The 20,822-nt window shown below is 40.5% G+C and overlaps 1 protein-coding gene across 1 annotated transcript in view; it reads left to right on the top strand.

Annotated features, from left to right (window-relative positions):
• pdhx (pyruvate dehydrogenase complex component X) overlaps positions 1-20,822 on the top strand; it is a 63,663-nt gene that overhangs the window by 17,462 nt on the left and 25,379 nt on the right. Inside the window, exons 3-5 of the mRNA XM_034215960.1 lie at positions 8,554-8,654; positions 14,396-14,604; positions 15,639-15,737. Of these exons, the coding sequence (XP_034071851.1) occupies positions 8,554-8,654; positions 14,396-14,604; positions 15,639-15,737 (409 nt within the window). The remainder of the gene's footprint in view (positions 1-8,553; positions 8,655-14,395; positions 14,605-15,638; positions 15,738-20,822) is intronic.

The raw sequence follows: 20,822 nt of genomic DNA on the forward strand, positions 1-20,822 counted from the left end.
CCGCGATCCTTGCGGACGCCGCGGCGCGGCCGTTGTCAGTACCAGATATGTTCGGGCTACCAGATATGTTCGGGTGTATTTCCGTCATATTCGTCATATTTTACGGCAACTCAAGAGGGCCATCACGGTCAAATTCCGAACATTTAAACATAGCCGACACTTCGTTCTTTACTTTGTCCGTTATTATATGTAGAAGATTATACTTTTTCTCCGTCATGTTGTTTCCTTAGCAACAACTTCAAACAGGCATAGCCTACACTTCATTCTTTACTTTGTCCGTTATTATATGTAGAAGATATTAATTTTTTCTCCGTCATGTTGTTTCCATAGCAACAACTTCAAACAATAACAACTAACCGCTAGCCGCAAAGCTAGCATCACAGCCACTGCTCCGTTTTCGGAGACTTTGCACACGTTTTCACAAACATTTTCACACGCTAGGAGTACTTCCACTAGCTTCGTCTTGATCTGTAGATGTGATTTGATGTGTCGTGTGTCCCCCAACTCCTCTCCAAAGTTCAGATATTTAATAAAATACTCAGGGGAGTTTCCTGAATTTTCTTGCCCAAAACCAAGCACTAGGCCCTGGGTAAATTAAGAGGCTGATCTCGGGCACTTTTGTCCACTTTCCCTGGTGGTCGAAACTCAAGCCAGACATCCCTGGAATCGTCTCAGAGAGTAGATGATCAGTGGGGCCTTGTTTTTCCTGAATGATGTGTTTTTTTATGGGGAATTAAAATATGAGCTTATTTTTAGGATTTTCGGAGACTTTGCACGTTTTCACAAACATTTTCACGCTAGTATATAGAGTATGGGAGTATTTCCATTCGCTTCGCCTTGATCTGTAGATGTGATTTGATGTGTCGTGTGTCTCCCAACTCCTCTCCAAAGTTCAGATACTATATAAAAATACTAAAAGGTAAATAAAACATTAAACATCATGACAAAATAACAACCTGAAATATATGTATTCCATCTACACATTTCGTAATTATCTAATCTAGTAGCCTTATTGGCTAAAGTAACGCAGAATATATATATTTTTTAATTGTAAATAATTAGAAACATTATTTATGTGCACAAGTACATGGGACCCCATCACGCCACACATACCAAGCTGTCCCGAGTTCCTACAGTTGCAGTTCCACAGACAGCCGGTGTGTGGCAGCAGAGCGCTGGGAGCAGAGCGCTGGGAGCAGAGGGAGGTGAGTATATGACGGATGCGACGGAAATACACCCGAACATATCTGGTAGCCCGAACATATCTGGTACTGACACCGTAACGCGCCGCATTCGGACCCGATGGAAACTAGAGAGCATGGATGTATAATAAGAACTGGATACAGCGTGGGAGGCGGGGCCTCATTCATTCCTATGAGAGTTGCTCATTAGCGCATGATGACAAAATGGCCCAACTTTTGAGAGAGTGAAACGTCACAGATTACCCGGCATGCCTGAGAAGTACCCGTATGTGCACTCATAGAGCATGCGCAACTTTAACCACGCCGCCTAAAAGGCTCGTTCACATTAAGCACATGAAATTGCGTACACGTAACAGCACCCCGCGTTCATGACAGCATGGTACTGGATTTGTATTAACGAGGCGGCAGTTAGCAGCTAGCTAGTAAATTAGGCTAAATTACACATCAATCGTTATGTACTTTTATATTACGCTGACATCAGGATCTAGTGATATCCAAGCAACAGAGCTTCATTTAGCATGATACTTGTGTGGGTTGTACATGAAACCACTTGGTAATATATACAAATGTATATGTTGAAGCCTGTTATGATCAATTGTGAGTTAAAACGTTTATCTAAAAAGTAAAGCTGATGATGGATTACTGTGGTGGAGTTAAAATAACAATAGCCTATTTCTTTTTGAAATGTGATGGAGTAAAAGGATAGTAACTGTGATTATTCATGTTAAGTAGCCCACAAGTAACTAAAACAATTGCAATAAGAAGCTACAGGAACGTTAATCTACGTCGGTAATATTAACTTTATTTAATACAACATTTACGGTACAAGATTTACATCATACAGCCCATGTAGTATAATATTTTACAAATGATGAATTACAGCAAACATGTGCAATATATCCATTATTACAGCTCCGTGGGATGGCAGTAAGGCGATATGGTCCGTTGTTATTGTGCATCCATGGGTAAAGAGAAACTCATGTAGTACTGAACACATAACATGAACGTGCCGGGCGGCGCAGTCCCGGGGGTTAGATGCGCGTTCATAATGCCGAGGGAAATAATTCTCAGAATAACGTTATTAGCACATTTTTACAACTTGAGGAACGAATGTTTTTAATCAGGGCTATACAAACGTTCATACTGGGTAGTTTATTTAGTTTAAAAAAAATTATCCAACGAGTTACAGACCACTCTTTCCCCATGTAAGTCAATGGGGAAAAGTGTTTCCGGGCCTGGCAACCAAACGGAAGTGTAGTACCGCCGTTTGACCAGCACGAATATTCTCATCAGACTCCGGCGCACTTCCTGGGGGCTTGCTAGAGAGGCTTCTCAATTCTTAAATTTCCCCTCCTCGAGACTTAGGCCCATTCCCAAACCGCCCCCTACACCCTACCCCTCCGTTTGCGCGTTCACGCGGAGGGTCCGCCATATTGAGGGCTGTTCCAAAGCAACGAGTGTGGAGGGGGAGTGGGCTATCAAGCCCTCAAACAGCGAGTCTGCAGTGGTGCTGACTTGAGACCGGTCTCTACCTGACCGGAGTCACGCTGTGTGTGTCCGTCAGGAAACACGCTATTTACAAGTAGTTCCAGCAAACATCCACTGATAAATTGCGATGTTAACAACCTCATGATAACCTCATGTTTTAACTTAGGATCATACCTGTGTTTAGTCTAGAAAAAGGTAAATGTGTGCATTTTATTATAAAGTTGTGTATATTTACAGACCGTTGCAAAAACTAAGAAGCTTATAAACATCAGGTTTAAAACTAAAAGTGCTTTGAAACACAATAAAAGATGTTCGGAGTTTTATTTGAGTTATTCATTTAAACTTTTTGTCTAAGAGATGCTGATTTGAACCCGTTGTTACATACAGTTACGGCATTTCCTGTTTCTGCCGGAGAGAGGGGAGGCCGTCCCAAAGCTTGCTGCTGTGTTTACTCCCTCCATCCGACAGGAGGGAGCCTCGTTGAGCTGCGAGTGTGGCTACAGACGGAGTTCACTCCATCACGGAGGGGTAGGGTCGAGGAAGTGGTTTGGGATTGGGCCTTAGTCCCGCCCACAGGAGATGCGAGCGGAGGACCGAGGAGGGGGAGAGAGGAGGGGAAGCAGCAGACGTTTAAAGAAATGAGAACTCCTCTCCTCTGAGCGGTCATATTAAAGCGACGTCCGTTCATTATTACGTGGCAACAGCTGCATCAGCTGTCGAGTGTTTTGTCATAGCGCTGTATTTTATAATCTGTTAGATCAGCTGAACATTGTTCCCCCACATATTTACTTTGAATTCATTGAGAGTGCGGTATAATGAGACAATAACAGGCTACAGATGCGGACACACACACATACAAATATATGTATAGAAATATATACAATTTTAAAGTATGAGAGCACTCTCATAATAACGTAACACCCACCCCCCCCCCCCCCCTCTCTCTCTCTGGTCGCTGAAATGGGGAATTGAAATTACGGGCCAAAAATTGTATTAAAAGTAAGGACACAAAACCAACTGAGACCCGTCTGTCCGCTGCATCTACGCACTGTACAACACACACCTACACCACACACACACCTACACACTGTACCACACACACACACAGCTCCTAAAGCATAATCAGGCTACAGCCGTTGTGTATTTTATTATGTGAAGCACTAAATGGTTTTAGAAAAATATCGACTCTTTGTTTGTAGATATCTACTAAACTAAAGCAAATAAAGAGAGTAGGCGTGTTATACTGAGTGATATACATTCTACACACTGCTCTGCTTTCTGCACGGACCTCACAGCTCTTCTCTCTGGAAACATCGCGACGCGATGAAAGCCGTTTCTAAAATAATATCCAGGGGATGCATGCAGCAGCAGAGCTGTCATTGGCTGAGATAAGTCCGGCCGTGCGTCACGCCTCCACCGTTCCCGGAAATGCATCCGTGGAGGAACCATCAGTGTATCCTCGGTTAGAGCTCCTCCAGAGAGCCTCCTCGACGCTGGATCCTCGGTGTCCTTCAAAATGGCGCGCTGAAATTCATTTCCGGGTCACTACCGGAGGACCGAGGAGTCGAGGAGGGGACATTTGAGTATTGAGAAGCCTCTTCGGGGTGAGGCGATCTGTTGTTATTAGCATCTGGTTAGCTAGCTATGCTAATGAATTTAAAGAGCTTTTCTACAACCATGTGGAAGAGAGCTCTCTCCTGAGAGGCTCAAATAACCTCAGCTCAGTGAGGTTAAGGCACACCTTGATATGATCATTATAGTTATTAATGAGACATTAGAGACTAAATGAAAAACAGGTATAAAATACTATATGACAGGGTTGCCAGCTCTCACGCATCTGGCGTGTGACACACGCTTTCACTCTCAATCTCACGCTCTCACGCTGCCCAAACTGTTCTCACGCCAAAAACAAGAATACCGAAGACTGGAAACGGTTTTGAAAACTTTTGTCAGGTAGTGATCGTCTTCTCAATAGAACATCTTTGATAATGTCTTCTGGCCAATCAGAATCAAGATAACGGCGTGGTGTTGTTGCAGGAAGTCCCGACGGAGAATACTTTTGCTGTAGTACATCTCTATAGGCCTACATCGATACAACATTACGTGAACCCACGGTTTGATGATTGATAGGTGTGTGGGCTGTCTTTCATTTTGACACACAGAACAATGCGGGCTATCCACCCTTATCCACAAAGTAAAGTAATTCACAAAGCCTCTTCCCTCTTCTCTCTGTGAGGAGCAGCAGGTTCAGCTTTCAGAACAAAGTAACAACAAACTAAAATGGCATTCATTTTTTTTAAATATATCGTGTAGTAATAGATTTATTTATTTTTCTTTTCAAGAGAGTACCAGAATGTGTATTTTACGTTAGTATTTCAAAAAATCTCCCTGCAGGGGTTGGGTTTTCAGCATGTCAACTCTTTCACCTGTGGAGAAATTGCAAGATTGAGACAGGGAAATAATCTAAACCTCACGCGTGGCGTTTCACTGTCAAGGGGAGCGTGTATGTAATTACATTGCAAATACTGATTTGAGTCCCACCACTGTATGGGTTAGCCCTACCATAGATTACCCAACACAAATACTCTCTCGCAACTGCCGACCCGTATTGCGCATGCGCAGATCTAAGAACCAGTAGAAATGATAAAAAAGTAAAAGTCTGCTGCTTATTGTTCTAGGCCAAAATAGAGTGAAAGAGTATATGAGAGTGAGAGTGTGTTAATTAATATATTTGGCAGTTTGGAGTAAGTCTGTAGATGTGTTTGTGTCTGTGTGTGTCATGTATAGGCCTCTCACGATAATTAATTTTGTTGGATACATTTTCCCGGAAATTATTGCGATAACCGATAATATTGTCGGCACCATTGTATGACCATTTTAGACCACTGACATAATGATAATATATAATAATAATTCAAGTACATCCTTTCAAACTGCTAGTCACATCCTCATGTAAATGGAATTTATCGAGTTCATTTTTATTTATCCTACGATAAGTCAATTAATTGCTTATCGCGACAGGCCTATGCACACAATAAAACAGTGGAAACAAACATGTGTTTGACTTTCATTAGTGAGTTAAACTGTGTGCCCTTTATAGTCTGTGTCCAATATTGTGTATTTGTATATATTGTATATATATCCTATATGCTAAGGTCCCGCTGCTGACACGACAGCAGTCATTTAGTAGAACCATTTAGTGCGCATATGTGTAATTAAACCCATGATATCAAAATCTCACTCCAGCCAGGTACCCCAAGTTGGCAACCCTGCTATATGACAGTAACAAAACAGTTGTTAAAAATAGCAAGAATAGAGTAACAAGAATCTGCTTACAGTTCTGTTTCATATGGGTGTTGAGTAGGGTTGGGTATCGTTTGAATTTCCACAATTCTGATTCAGATTCCGATTCTACTTTTCGATTCCGGTTCTTAACGGTTCTCAATTCCGATTCTTTGAGGGGCAGGGTAAACAAATAATACATGCTTCTTCCACCAAAAAAATTACATTTATTCGAGAAACTTTTACACAGGTTAGTTTACAGTAATATTCACATTAATCAGTCTGTTTATATTCACTGCTATGTAACTGTAACCTGAGAACCACTGAAGCTACAACAGTGCAACAGTCCAACTTTTAAAGGACAGTTTTTGTTGAGAAAAACAAGCATATCTGACTTCTCAGGCATACCGGGAAGAAATGTTTGAACATTTTAAAGTAAAATGCTTCAATCTGGTGCACTTTAAGCAGAATTACTAGAGACTAGATCTAGGGGGTACAACCCATATGAAAAGGATCGGTTCACATTTTAATAATTAAATAAGTATGTGAACATAACCAATAACCTACCATAGCCAATAACAAATACATGTAACTTATTTTATTTTTGTTGTTCATTCATATCTTATTTTACTATTTTATTTATGCATAATTTGTTTATCTCTCCAGTTTAAAACGATATGTCTGGTTTACTGTCCTATAGTATACATTGGAATGATTTCAAACCTGTTTTATCCCAATAATTATAAAGGAGTGCCTTGGAAATATGTGTTTACATAAATTGTGATCAAAACGTTTGAGACCCACTGAGATAACTTAGACTAAAGTGAACTATCTAAACACTCAGAGTCCTTTACCTCACTGAGCCTCTCAGTCTGACTGGAGAGGACTCTCCCTCCACATTATTGTAGAAATATTTTCTTCTTCCGTTAGAGCAGCTAGCACCAGATGCTAATAACAACAGCGCTGGTACCGGTGCACCCTCCCTTTCTCCCTCGCTCGCTCCCACGCTCACTCGCACTTTGGCTGTGAGCTGCGTGTGCCAGATAAGCCAACATCCTCCATTTGCATCACTTACAGCGCCCATCTTACAGGGGAAATGAAAAGTGTTACCGGGATGAAAAGGGTGTTACATTTACTTAATTATGAATGTTGTTACATCAAGGCCGAAAATTAGGATGAGCCCCAACGGTCAAAACATTTTTTTTTTCTCCCAGAGCTGTCAGCGCAGCGCCTCCACAGATCTGGCGCCCTAGGCGAACATGGTTACGCTGTAGGAAGTGTAGGTATAACGCTACATTTCCCGTAGTCATACCGTAGGCTACGGAGAGCGGCGAGAGACATTTCCTCAGGCATCGAAAAGCGGAACCGAAATTCACATTTCTAAATGATGCCGTTGGAACCGGTTCTCGGTACCCAACCCTAGTGTTGAGAGATGTATCCATAGATCTCCTCATGTTGCTCTCAAAGTGCACCAGATTGATACTTTTAACTTCAACATTTAAACAAAAAAAAAATCTTCCCGGGGGAGCATGTCCCCGGACCCCCCTAGAGGGGGTTAGGTCCCCCCCACTTAAATCATGTTCATATGGATAGGATACTAAACACATTTGCACACATCTTGTGTCCATATCTTTCTGTTTTGGTGGTCATGCCACACCGTGCACATGCATGCATACGTGAGTCATGGTACGATATCTGGATTAAGAGGTTGCTTTTTCTTTGCACAGCATGAAAGAAAAGCCAAATGAATGGGCTGTGATTTTAGTTTTTTTAAGCAGAGGTTGAGTTCAATAATTTGTACGGCCCTCGGAGGACCTCTGCTGTAAATAATAATAAAAACCCTTGATTTATAACTTCACATCTCTGTCTCCTATTGATCTGAGTATATTATAAAGAATAGCCAGTTAATTGAAGCATTATAGCACAGGCCTTTGTCAGATGGTATATTACGCTGTTTTTTTTCTGCTTCGAATAGTTCTCTCTTTTTTCACCATACCTGTGTTTGCATCACTGCATTTAAGTTGTTGCCCAAAACAGGTGTAGCACAAAATGGATATATAAGCGTGGAAGAATTGAACCAGTGGCTCCTAATTGCTCTTTCATTGCTAAGCAGATGGTAATGTATTCCAGCTCTCGCATGGCGTGGACCAGTGGGAATCTTCTGGGATTCTAAGGAGAGGCAAAAATCTCGCCTTCTTTTAGACACGCTGCGTTTCCGTATCTCACATTCTTTCCCATGAAACATTGATTATGCTCTTCACTTGATATGTAGGCCAAAGCCCGAGCAGATATTTTCTCCCATAACCTTTTTGTCCCATCAATGGAATTCTTTCATTAGTTGGTAACCAATGTGTTCTCTGTGCGTGTGCAATGACCCTCTGAAAGATTAGTTGTTTTGAACCTGCTGCTGGACGTCATGATTTATGCATTTCCAATAACAGCTAAATTGAGTCATTTGCACTTAAACTAAGGTCATAAACCCCATAATGAAGACATTGTTTTGAGAATTGGGTTCTTATTATGCCAATTACGTGTTTATGTTATACTGAAATGATGTAATGTGTTTCCTTTTATATTGCAGGTGAAGCAGTGGCAGCGGGTGATGCCCTTTGTGAGATTGAGACCGACAAGGCTGTTGTCACCCTGGAATCTAATGACGATGGTGTCATGGCAAAGATATTGGTAAGTAATCAAAAGCACACTTAAACCTCTTCTAGAAGATGATGAGTTTTGGGATTACAGATATATTTAACTATATAAGTTGTGGTTAAGTATTCAAATGCTTTGTATCGAAATTTGTGTCAGCAACAGGATTTTAAATGCTGCTTTTTCTCATACTCGTTAAGTCCTTTTTTAAAGAACATTCTTGTTCTATTATTTCCCTTCTTAATATGTTAAATCAGCAATTTGCAGTAGTAACAGGTATGTTTTTGGAAGGATTTTATATGTACATAGAATATATTCCTGTTAATATTTGTGTGTGAGTGTGTCAGGGTTTCCTCCTTGCCTATGCTAATTGGCTACGCTTGTTAAATCTGCTGCACAGTGACAGCAAAGCTTTGACGAGGTGTCTATAGTGACAAATACTTCTCTCCTTCCAACCAACCCCCCTCCCCCCAATGTGCAATTTGTGTTTGAATTCTTAATAGGCTGCCGAAGACGCAACGATCAGTTTTTCTTTCATCAGTTCTCCACCACATGTCCGTCCCCCTGAACATAAAGATGAAGATGTTTTATCTCCTCCTTTTGTATTGAAGGATCCCACTGAAATCTTCAATATATTAAGAGGGAGGGAGGGGGAGGATTTCCCTGTCGTTTGAACAAGATTTGACTTTTATTCAGTTTCCCTATTGAAAAAACGATGGGATTGCACTGAGATATTTCTGCATGTATTCCCTTGCATGCACAAACCCTTGCTCCATGTTGCTGATTATTGCTTTAAACACAACTTGTTCCCAGCCATGACGTTTTGGACATGTTCACAAGTTGGGGACGCCTGAGAGGACGGGGGTTTAATTAGCCAATGTGTCTGTTTGCGCAACCTTTACAAAAAAACAAATACACAATCTGCACGTGCTAATGAGCATCACAAATGTGCACGCAGATGCATTGTTCATGAACAAAAACACAACCGTTTCTCACATATTCATGTACGGACAGAAATGTCTAAATTGATCAATTACTGAAATAAGCGGAGGGGTCATTGTCACTTATATAAACTGCAGGATTATACCTCTTGTTTTTGTCCTGCCTTTCACTTGCTTCCGTTAGTCCACATTCCCTTACTTCATCCTTGTCTTTGCCACTGTGTGGTTGAGTTAGTTTCCATAGCAACCACCCAAGAATTGGAGGTAGGGGCTTTAGAGCTGGCAGAGAAAGATGGTCTGCATTAGATAAGCCCCCGAGCTCTTTTTCTTTCACTCAGTGTAAGATATTGTGTGTATCGTTAATACAAAGAACAGCAGCTAGTGGCAATATTTCAGAGATTTCTGCACCATTACATGGCGCTGGCAATGTGGCATACACTTTGTCTGGGTCAGTGTGTTAGATCTTACTAGTGTAATTGTCTCTCACTCTAATTTAGAGGCTACCATAATTAGCAGCCTGTTGCCAAACGCCTGGGCAGGCTTCAGGAGGAGTTGGACTTCCTGTGCTCCTCAGGGGTTATTTATGGGGGTCAAGTACTGCTCTGGCCCTCTACCAATTACCAACCATAGCTGTTGGGGATGAGAGAATTGGGGGATAGATTCTGCTCATATTGGGAGGTGAATGTTGGGGGTAGGGGCATCAGCAGCATGAGCACAGATTACTGTATCTCATCAGATTCTTACTGCCTTGCTTCAATCTGAAAATCAGCCCTGGGTACAATCAATCCTAGCCTTTGGGAAATGACACGCATGTATTTGCAGATATATAATGTTTATTGCTCCTCTGTGTTCAGCTGTATAAGAACGAAGGGGAATGCTACTAAGCTTCGAACAGCGAGTACTCGTCTAGAAATGTAATGATGGGTACATAGGAAGGATTGTGAATTGAAATCAGGACAGCAGTAAGCCTGCACATCTTCCGGCGCAGACTGAAAACTCATCTCTTTCGACTCCACTTCCAGCGATAGAATTACTAACAAAGTACTGCTAACAGAGCACTTATATACTAATAAAGGACTGGCTTATCTAAAGCCAGTTGAGTAGCACTTGAAATGTTTGTCTCTATGAAACCTGATGTACTTATATGATTCTGTTTTCTTCAAGGTTGTGTCTTCCTGGTCGAATGTACTTATTGTAAGTCGCTTTGGATAAAAGCGTCAGCTAAATGCAATGTAATGTAATGTAATGTAATGTGAATGAGTTGGGGATTAACCTAATGAATTGTATGGCAGATAGGACTGATGGATAGGTGTTTTAAATATAAGGCTAAATTGATGAATATATCCATCACATGCAGCACTGCCAACCTTTCAGTTTCCCATTCATCATCCCCTTTTCGCCTCCTCTTCATCACCACACACTGTCCTATACGGGATCGATTTAGAGCGACCTCTAAATCAATGGTATAAATCACTTTCTAACTGTGCAGCATTCTTAGGTCACATTTGGTGAAAAGCCTGTGTCTTTGTTGGCTTTAAGATTTCAAAATGAGAGTAAATAGCCTGTAGGCTTTTGGCAGAAAGACTGAACTGAATTGGTTTACAGACTATATTTTTCTTCAACAAAAGCCAGCAGTGTATTTGGGAAAGTGACATAGTGGAGTGGAGAGCAATATAAAGTGTATGATAAAGGTTCCTTGATACCAAGAATCTCGTGGTTATTTGGTTGGAAAGCTATACAAACATGATGCTTAGAAGGAATGAGTTTCAGCTTGAATTGTGTTTTGTATTTGCAAGATTACACTGACAGCCTGGTATTGCTAAAATGAAGGATGTGGCGGCAATCCTCTTAGTGCAATACCTGCCATGCTCCATCAATCACAGACAGACCTTATCTCACTCTCTCTCCTCTTCTTTTCTTTTTACGAGCATTTCCACACCAAATATCTTAACATACTCAAACACTATATAATCGGGGGTTGATCTGTGCTTAGCCCTATTCGTTGTTTGACCATGATCTGATGCCTTTGTAATGACAAACCTAGAACAATCATGTTTTATAGCAATTCACGCTTTACAGCAACCTCAGCCAATAGAGAGTTTATTTTGTCCAGGTCAAGCTTATTGTATCTCAGCTGTTTATACTCCAGGGACTTGTATGGCTCTATGATAACAGTTTGCAGATAAGTGGGTTTAACCTCATAAATGCTGTGGGCTGGCTTTGTGATATCATTAGTCTAACTGATGGCTCTGCAGATAACACTGGATCAGGCCAGCAGACTGACTTTGTTAACAGTTATGAGCCCGTTTTTTTGAAGCATCGGAGAAAGGATGGTTGCCAGTGAGAGGACATGACATGAAGATCAGAGATATAATTGAATCCATCTATCACAAGATAAACTGTTTCATAATTGTACAAAATGCACATTTATGATATTGGAACAATATCATAATCTGACTAAAGTAATAATACATATTAGTGTATCTGGCCCAAAGTGTGCAGTTAAGTGATCGCAACAAGTGTTTTAGAGGTCACAATGAAATGTTCTCTTCTAATTTCTCTTGCGCACAGTATAAATTGGATTTTACCACTCGTTTTGTTCTACCTCACGCCTTGGGCATAAAGGAAAACCACATTTACAATAGACAGCAGATACTTGAGCCATTGCAAAAGCTGAGTTGAAAGCTTTAATAATACTTCCCATAGGTTTCAATGTATCCTATAACCATTTGATGGCAGTGTTGAGCCCCAAACCACAACAGTGTCCTAAGCATCTGTTTGCGCAACTACCCAGCATGCATACTGTTAACAGTGCATATGATTTGGCTGTGAGGAGTACTATGGTAGTATTAAGGTGTGCAGAGTGCGTGACTATCTTGTGTTGGAACTTAAAATGAAACCACTCTTGATGCAGTTACAATCTTAAAATATGGCACCTACTTTTTGTTATCATTATTTTCAGATCTTAACAACATTTGCACTATTATCAAACTGTTCTTCTCAAACCACATGCTGCCAAAGCTCACTGTTAAACTAAATTGTCTTTACCAAATACGCCATTTCTGATAGGCATACATCTACTCAGACTGTTACATTTACACTGATCTCGTCCAATAAGGTTAGGATAAATATTAGGCAAAATGTCCCTGAGGTTCAACCACCACAAATACATTCTGAGCCTGAGAGGTGGGGGATGGCGCTAAGGATAAAGTGTCAGCTGCACAACAACATAACATTCTCAAGCTAGGAATCTAATTGATCACCATTCTGTTAGGCAGCCAGTCACTCACAGAATAAACACAATTTCCGGATAGGTTCAAATCTATATGTTATCCAAAACTGTGTATCCTCTGATCTTTTTAATACATTCATGCCAGAATTATGATATAATCTCCTGTGACCATCATCTATACTCTTAGCATGGTGAGAGTGTGGGAATGTGTCATCACTTCATTTTGGCAAATAAGTAATGTAGTACGTTATGGATCCAGTCCTTTGGGGGTTACATTTTGCCCTTCAGTTACACACCGATATATTGATAGCTGTTGTAACATCATATCGTATAACACAGTGGAGCTTGTGTCGTTAAAACCACAGGTACTCTGGGAGGTTTATTGCGTCTTGAGTCTCTTCCATGACGACAAATCCCTTTGGGACTGAGCAGAACATCAGCACTTCACTGACAGGCCTTACCCTTATCTACACTTCCTATAGCAGTTCAGTGTTAATCACACATCAGACTTGTTGTTTAAGGTTTGTACTCCGCTGAACGTTTGGTCATTAATACAAATCTAAGTTTGAGTCGTTTAGGGCTTTGTAATCACCTCCATCACTCTCGTTATTTATATATAAGTACTTCACATTTCAGCAAAATCCAATTAGGTAGAAATGTTGGAGCCTAAGATGCCTATCAAAATTAATGATTCCATCAACAAGGTAAATGGACCTCAGTACGACAGATACTTACAGGTCTGCATTAAACTATATAAGCACAAAATACCCCTGCCACTGCAGCTCTGTGGGGCAGGTGTTCATATGTTCTGCTTTTCTTTCCAGTTAGCTGGATACAATTATTAGAGTGCTGCTTTTGATTTGCAGGCCTGCTAGAGGGAGGGGGTTGGGGAGGAGTATGTTGGTAACCATGGATATACAAATCGATTGATGAATTTGCACCTTTTTAGTGTAAAATTGTAAAATATTTTGAAAATACTTGGATACTTTTGGCAATTTTATTATTTTTCTTCCTATTTCTGTTGTGTCTTCTGATATTGAGCTACACCTTTAGGAGGCAGCTCACTAAGTGGATACCTTGTTTTGATATAGACGAAGTGCAGCTGCCCAGCCCTGTGTATTGTGCCTGGCCTTTGATTTGAACTGATCAATATTGACCAAGGAACAACACCTTGCACTGCTCGGGGAGGATAGCGCAAGGCTTGCAGTGGATTTGGATTACTCCTCAACAAGATAGTGAATCAATAGCTGACAGCTTTGAACAGCATGAAAACACATCCATAGCACTCCAAGAACCTATTGCAGCACAGCTGGGTTTTCGTATGATTTGTGCAGGTAACAAGGGGGAAACAGGATCGATGGAAATTGGTGCGATTGAGAAGGCAGTGATTTTTCAAGAGGTCTCCTAATAATGCCTGTCCAAATATGTATCAGTTATTCAATGACCAATGTATAACTGATCAATTTTAGAACCACTGTTCCTTCATCCATGTTTCTTTATAATTGTTGAAGAGACATTTCCATTTAGTTAATTCAGTTGCACTTAAGAAGTGACTGCTAATCACTCCCCTCACTGTGTATGTGCATCTCTCACCCTCTTTACAGATGGAGGAGGGAAGTCGCAACGTGCCCCTTGGCACTCTCATTGCCCTCATGGTGGAGGAAGGGCAGGACTGGAAGCAGGTTGAGATGCCCCCTCCAGATGCTGCAGCTCCACCTGCAGCTCCACCTGCTCCAGAGGCAGCCGCGGCCCCAGTTGTGCCAACTGCTGCCCCCTCTCCAGTTACTCCCCCAAAACGGGCCACGTCGGGACCGTGAGTGTTGCCTTCCTCTGTGTTAGATGCTGATGTACGAATGTGCCTAATTTCTTCATTTAAACTTGCAATTTAGCCTTAAACAGGATTCATATGCCTCCCATTTCAGCCCCAAAACTAAAATTGGTTGTACTTTTTACAGTACTACGGCTTCCACAGATGACATTTTTTAATGGATTTTTTGTCAAAGCACTTAAGATATTCATTGCTATCGGGATGTTAAGAGCATTCCATGGAATATAACAAAAAGTGTATCTCGAGCCGGTTTCTCAAACTTACCTACCCCACCTTTAATTGTCATTTGAGTTGCATATCAGCTCATATGGTTAATGCAAGATTAGCTCTAACTCAGGCCATGGTAAGGACTAGTGACATGATACATAAGGTATTATCTTAAGCCCCACCCTTTTGCCATACAGCCATGAGGATTTCAGGTTGTACAGTATTCACCTGTACATAAAGTAAGATGAATTTCCCCAGTTCACATTCAAACGTGTGTGAGATCCTACCTAGCCTATGTACACTATAGATACTCTTTTGGAAAGCAAAAGAGGCACCGCAGTAAAAACAGGCCCTATTTGTTATGCAAACATTTTACGCTGAGCCCTTCCACATTTCTGTTTTGCACCTCGGCTGCATCGGCTTGGCAGGGTTGATAGATGAAAGATGGATGAGTTGCGGGGCAGGCAAGATTATCAGGCAAAGGATACTGAGATGGGCTTTATTACAGCAGTCAGGTTAAGTAGAACTGAAACAGAACATGGTATCTGAGCTAAGCTAAAGGTGCTTTGACGTTTTAATGAGCACACAGTCAGTGATGTCCTAAAGCTAGACTGAAATGCTTAATGTAACCTTTTGCTGGACCAGGATTTAATTTGGTTAATTGGGTACTCACTATTCTCTCTGCGAAGATAAATACATTTTGTGTTTTTCAATGATTAAAGCCATAACCATTCATGTTTGGCCGTTTTAAAGCAAAAGTTGGAAGTTAAAACTATTATAAAATGATTCCTGACTCTCTCGTCCTCATCCAGGTTGCGTCTGAGTCCAGCTGCCAGACATATCCTGGACACCCATGGTTTAGAACCTAAATTGGCCACAGCCACAGGACCAAGAGGACTTATCACCAAGGAGTGAGTACGGATGAATGGATTAGCTCTAAGACCTGTTAGCCTGCTTAATGAAAGTAGGTATGATATAGAACCTCCCTGCTGACATTTACCAACAAGCAGACATTAACTTCATCAGGCCCAGACTAAGGTTATAAGACACAAAATAATCTGTCTTGATGTTGATGAAAATAGTTTTGACAATTTTCTTTTGCTTTACTATGTAATTCAATTGAATTTTATAGGATTTTGAGGTGGAGTTTGTAATTATTTATGAAGTCTATTAATGCTAACACGGCCTATCACACACTTAACATTTAATCAGCGTGATAAATTAAGAGTTTTTTAGCAAGATACATTTTATCATTGACATCCTGTTTTGATTCGTTTATTAGCTTTTTCCTTTATTCCGGTGAAAGAAGAGAGAAAGCAAAATGCAGGCCATGCAGACCAATCAAACAGGTCAAGAATTAATGATGAAGATATTAGTCTTACGCTTATGGTGTTAAACTTATTTTTTTACATTTTTTTTACAGTGATGTGCAGAGGTTGCGTTAACCGTATATTTTCCGTCTATGACGGATTTTTTTTAACAATGACGGAAAAATCTGAAAGCCGTCCGTCATTTTGACAGATTAGAACAAACTCAGAACAGCGCCACAGTTTCCTTGCAGCGAGGTGTTATGCCGTGTTATGCATGCCCGCCCAAAAGGAAATTATACAGTTTCCAAACCTAACTTTGCCGAACAGATCATTGAAATGTCTGAGTATTTGCTTTACGCTGTGCGCCATCCCGCGAGGTGCAGTGGGCATGCATAACACGGCGCTAACAGTCATTTTGACGGAAATGTTACAATGCAAAAAAGTCTAGCGCAACCTCTGTGTGGCAGCTTTGCTTGTTTACTATAGTAACAAGCCTAAGGGCACAGATGGTAGGGTCCCCTGGTGGCCAACATAACACTGAAGTTCCTCTGAGGGGAACTGATCAGGGCAAGGCGGGTTAGAGCCAATGTGTAGGCAGTGTGAAACACAACAAAAATGTGGGGGAGACTAGATAAGTGAAAAAAATGCGAGATGGTTAAGATTTCACGTTCTTTAATCCTGTTATGTGGCGAATTCACACTACAGGAAGCTGTGAACACACACACACACACACACACACACACACACACACACACACACACACACACACACACACACACACACACACACACACATGCTGTCAGAAGGGACCTGATTGAATACTCTCCTTACCCACCTAACACCCTGCTGGGGAATCTCATTAAGCAACTTCAGTCGCCATAGCAACCCTGTCTCCAGAACCCACTGGTGACCATAGAAACGCAGACCATATGTTTTCCGAGATGTATGTCTTAGACAGTATAGGAGAAATGTATTTGAAGCTTTATAAACCAAAAGGCAACAAATAATAACTTCTGAATTTGAGATACAGAAAGGATCATTAAAAGATGCATTTACAGTTTTACCCCAACAGTGTGTGTGAATACAAACACCTTATTTATTAATCCTAATAATTAATGTGTTTACCACTGAAAGCTTCTATTGAGCGCCATTATGTAATCAAATTGTTTTTTTTAACTCTGCCAACACAATTACAATCACAACACTGCTGAGAAAATGCAATTTCAGTGTTTTTGTCCCTCTTTATTTGCCATTAAGATATAATTGTCTAGGTTAATGAATAAGGGCATGTTCTCTGCTGTGTGTGTGTTTTCTAGATTTTGAAGATTAAATTGTTCAATTAATAATGTAGTTTTAATTATATCCAAATGGTTTGATTTGGGATGCTTGTTCGGTTAATTCAACCATTCGTTGGACTCAGGATTGGCTCGCCGATATACTCACAGACTCCTCTGCTGGTTAATTAGCTGAGAATGTCTTCAGAAAAAAAAAGCTGCTGCTGAAAGAAAGTAATGTACTGCAGGGGATAAAAGACTGGACACCAGAGGTTTAATAAAAACACTGTACAGCATGCTAAGAAAACCTTTTTAATATAATGATGTGCTGTTAGCTGGCAAAGCCACAGACAAAAATAAGTAAAGAGTGTATTCTTTCTCTTTTTTCATGTAGCTTTAAGTGTGTTGAATGCCTAACTTCATGAATAGAACCTGATGATTACAATGTTTATTATTTGGTAAAATTTGCTAATAGATCATAATAAGAAAATCAAATATGATGATAAACAAATTAAACTTCCTTTTTAAACTGTTTCCTAACTATTTGGGAAAAGTGGAGAAACCATTTGTGGCAACGTTTTTCTATTGGTGTTATCCTTTTAGTCTATAGGTTTTAAGATATGTTCATTTTGATCAAAGAAGATCCGGACATATAGGCTATTAGCTTAGGTGTGTTGTGAGACTGAACAGTTGTGCTCTTGTTGGAAACCAAATAGCTCACATAGGCTAAGCTTCTTCATGAGAGGGCAGAATAGACCCCATTTCTCTTCCTTTGTCCCTTGTTACATCAGATAAAACTGAAACCAGGGAAAGGTACCCCTCCCATTCCACCCTCTTCTCTAGTGAGGCCCCTCTTCTATAGTGGGCATGAATACCAAGAGGTCACGCAAACCAGGAATGAGATCATGGCATGTTATATAATCCCCGACAAGGTTTAAATACAAATTGGGTACAAAGAACACATTTCTGTTACTTTTTTCTCCCCAACCAATGTCATAAATATTAGCCAATAGGCAATGAGAACACAAGGATGGAACGGTTTCAAAAATGTTTACCTCATTGTGGTCCATACCACATAATGAATATATGACCGTAACTTGTTTAAATGCAACAGAACACTCGCGTTGTTAAGGAGACGTGACACTGAGGAGAAACCCATGACGTATAAAGCCCTTTCAATTTCTAATGAATGATAAAAAAATGTAAGGCTATAACTTTATAAATAAAAGCAAGTTTTCAGTTGCTTTACAACTGCATATATTCATTGTACCCTTTTGATTTCACATATTAAGCATGAATTATTACGGTGGTTAAAGCATGATACACTTTGGAACTCCAACAGTGAATCCAATTAGCTTCAAGCTGTCAGCCTCTTGTAGCAGCTGTAAGCTATTTGTAAGTGTTACTGTTGGCTATAGGCAGCTGTATTGGTTTTGCTTGTTGGTTTGATCCAAGTGTTGCTTTAATGCAAATGTATCACGCTGAAACTTTTGTTTATTTCAAGTTGATGCTTTTTATGCAACATCTAAAATTGTTGTTTTGATCTGTGACTTCTTAACTTACAAAAAGGGATTACATAGCAATAGGCTGTCCCTAAAGAGTAGTTTAGTTTGACCTTGACCAGCCCAGGCATGTTATAACAAAGAGATATGTTGTTGATCCCCGACTCTCTGGCATGTACAGCACCAGAACTGCAGTTTAGCTGAAGTTCAAACATTACTTCAAATTACTCAGAATACCTGCTAATGACAAACACATATAAAATCAAAAGTCAAAGCCTGTTATGTGTTCCCTACAGTGTTGTTATTATGTTTTGTATAGTCATGAATTGTTACAAAAAGCCCTTGCTGCAACACTTACTGCCAACTTCTGCAATGCAAATGTTGGGATAAGTGTAGTTACTGTCATGTGTGAGGCTTCTCTTCTTATTTTACTCAAGTCTTCATTATCTATAATTGTTAGTAGAAAATGACCAGTCACACCGAAGCATAGTCTTCAATTAACTACTATTTAAGATTGTCCATAAGTTTTATATTTTTAACACAGTCCAGTAAAGCCTGACTACAACCCCTCTCTTTACCCTAGCCTGTCCTAGGTGGCAGTAGAAGACAAACTTTGTGTGTGTGTGCCCGCGTGTGTGTGTCCGTCCGTCCTCATTCCCTCTTTAATATTCTACTCATCCTCTCCCAGTCTTACAGAGGCTCCTTTGCCTTGGCTGTCAGTACGGGTATACATGGTCAGTGTTAAAAGTGCATGCCAACCAGCTACACAAACGGTATCTATGGCATCATCCACAAGTGTCCACTGAAGGCTGCTGTTGACTTGCCTTCCTCTTGAACTTTTATTGGATATTCTTAATGCATTGTCATTGAAGGATATGGTGGAGTTTACACAACTCAGTCATTTGGATCTTTGTATTGTCTTTACTTTTACTGTTGTTTTATAACCTTTTATTTATAATATATGTCTCAATGTCCTTGCTCTCTACCCTTTTCAATGCTTTCTTTTCTTCTTTTTAATGTGGCGCTCAGTAATCATTAAACCATTGTTGTGCTACTCTCAGGTTATCTGGGGGATTTCCATGAAACCTCAGTCCTTACTCCTTCCACAAACAAATAATCCTATCAGTGAAAAGGAGAGGGAGGAGCTAGTGCGCTAAAAGGAAATAAAAACATACAGCTCAGAGTGGGAAGTGTAGAAAAATAGCTGTGGGGCCCAGACGGTTCCCGGCTACATGTGTAGGTCAGAGGCAGCTGGTCCAGACAAAAGAGTGGATGCTTGTGGGTAGGTGGACCCCAGAGCACTGAACTGGAACCACAGCACTTCAAGCAGGCACACCTGATACCTGCCCCTCCTACCTCTCACTGCTGAATAGGGGGGGGGAACAAATCCATGGCAGAGCTTTCACTAAATTGAGATTCCCTTCTTCATAACCTTTCTCCTTTCCCTGTATACACTTCAGTTCTGCAAGATTCAGACCAATTAAAATAGTCTAAAATAACATAATAGAAGAGACCTTAATCTGTGAAATGCTTTCTGTATGTCTTATGGGGAAGTGTAATGTAATAGATTGTATTCTAATAACAAGCTTAATGATACTGGCTTTTTATTGTACGCTCGAGGTAGAAAGGATCTCTGTTAGCCGTGGGATTAGTGGGGAATTAGATTAACACTGCAATTTATAACTGGCTATACCAAAAAATAAATGGCCTTTGCTATTATATTGTAGGGCCTTAGGAAGATATGCTGTTTAAAAAGTATGGATGTCTATGGCTCGCCTTGACAGGGGAAGTATAATGAAGCCAATGTTTTGAATATATCTGTCCCTTGCTGCAGCTGACACCTGATCCTGTCTAGCCTTACCCTGATGGGGTTTGTTTGTAACTGGCAAATTATTCTCATGACACCCATC

The sequence above is a fragment of the Gymnodraco acuticeps genome, unplaced genomic scaffold (assembly GCF_902827175.1).
Source record: "Gymnodraco acuticeps unplaced genomic scaffold, fGymAcu1.1, whole genome shotgun sequence".
Taxonomy (NCBI): domain Eukaryota; kingdom Metazoa; phylum Chordata; class Actinopteri; order Perciformes; family Bathydraconidae; genus Gymnodraco; species Gymnodraco acuticeps.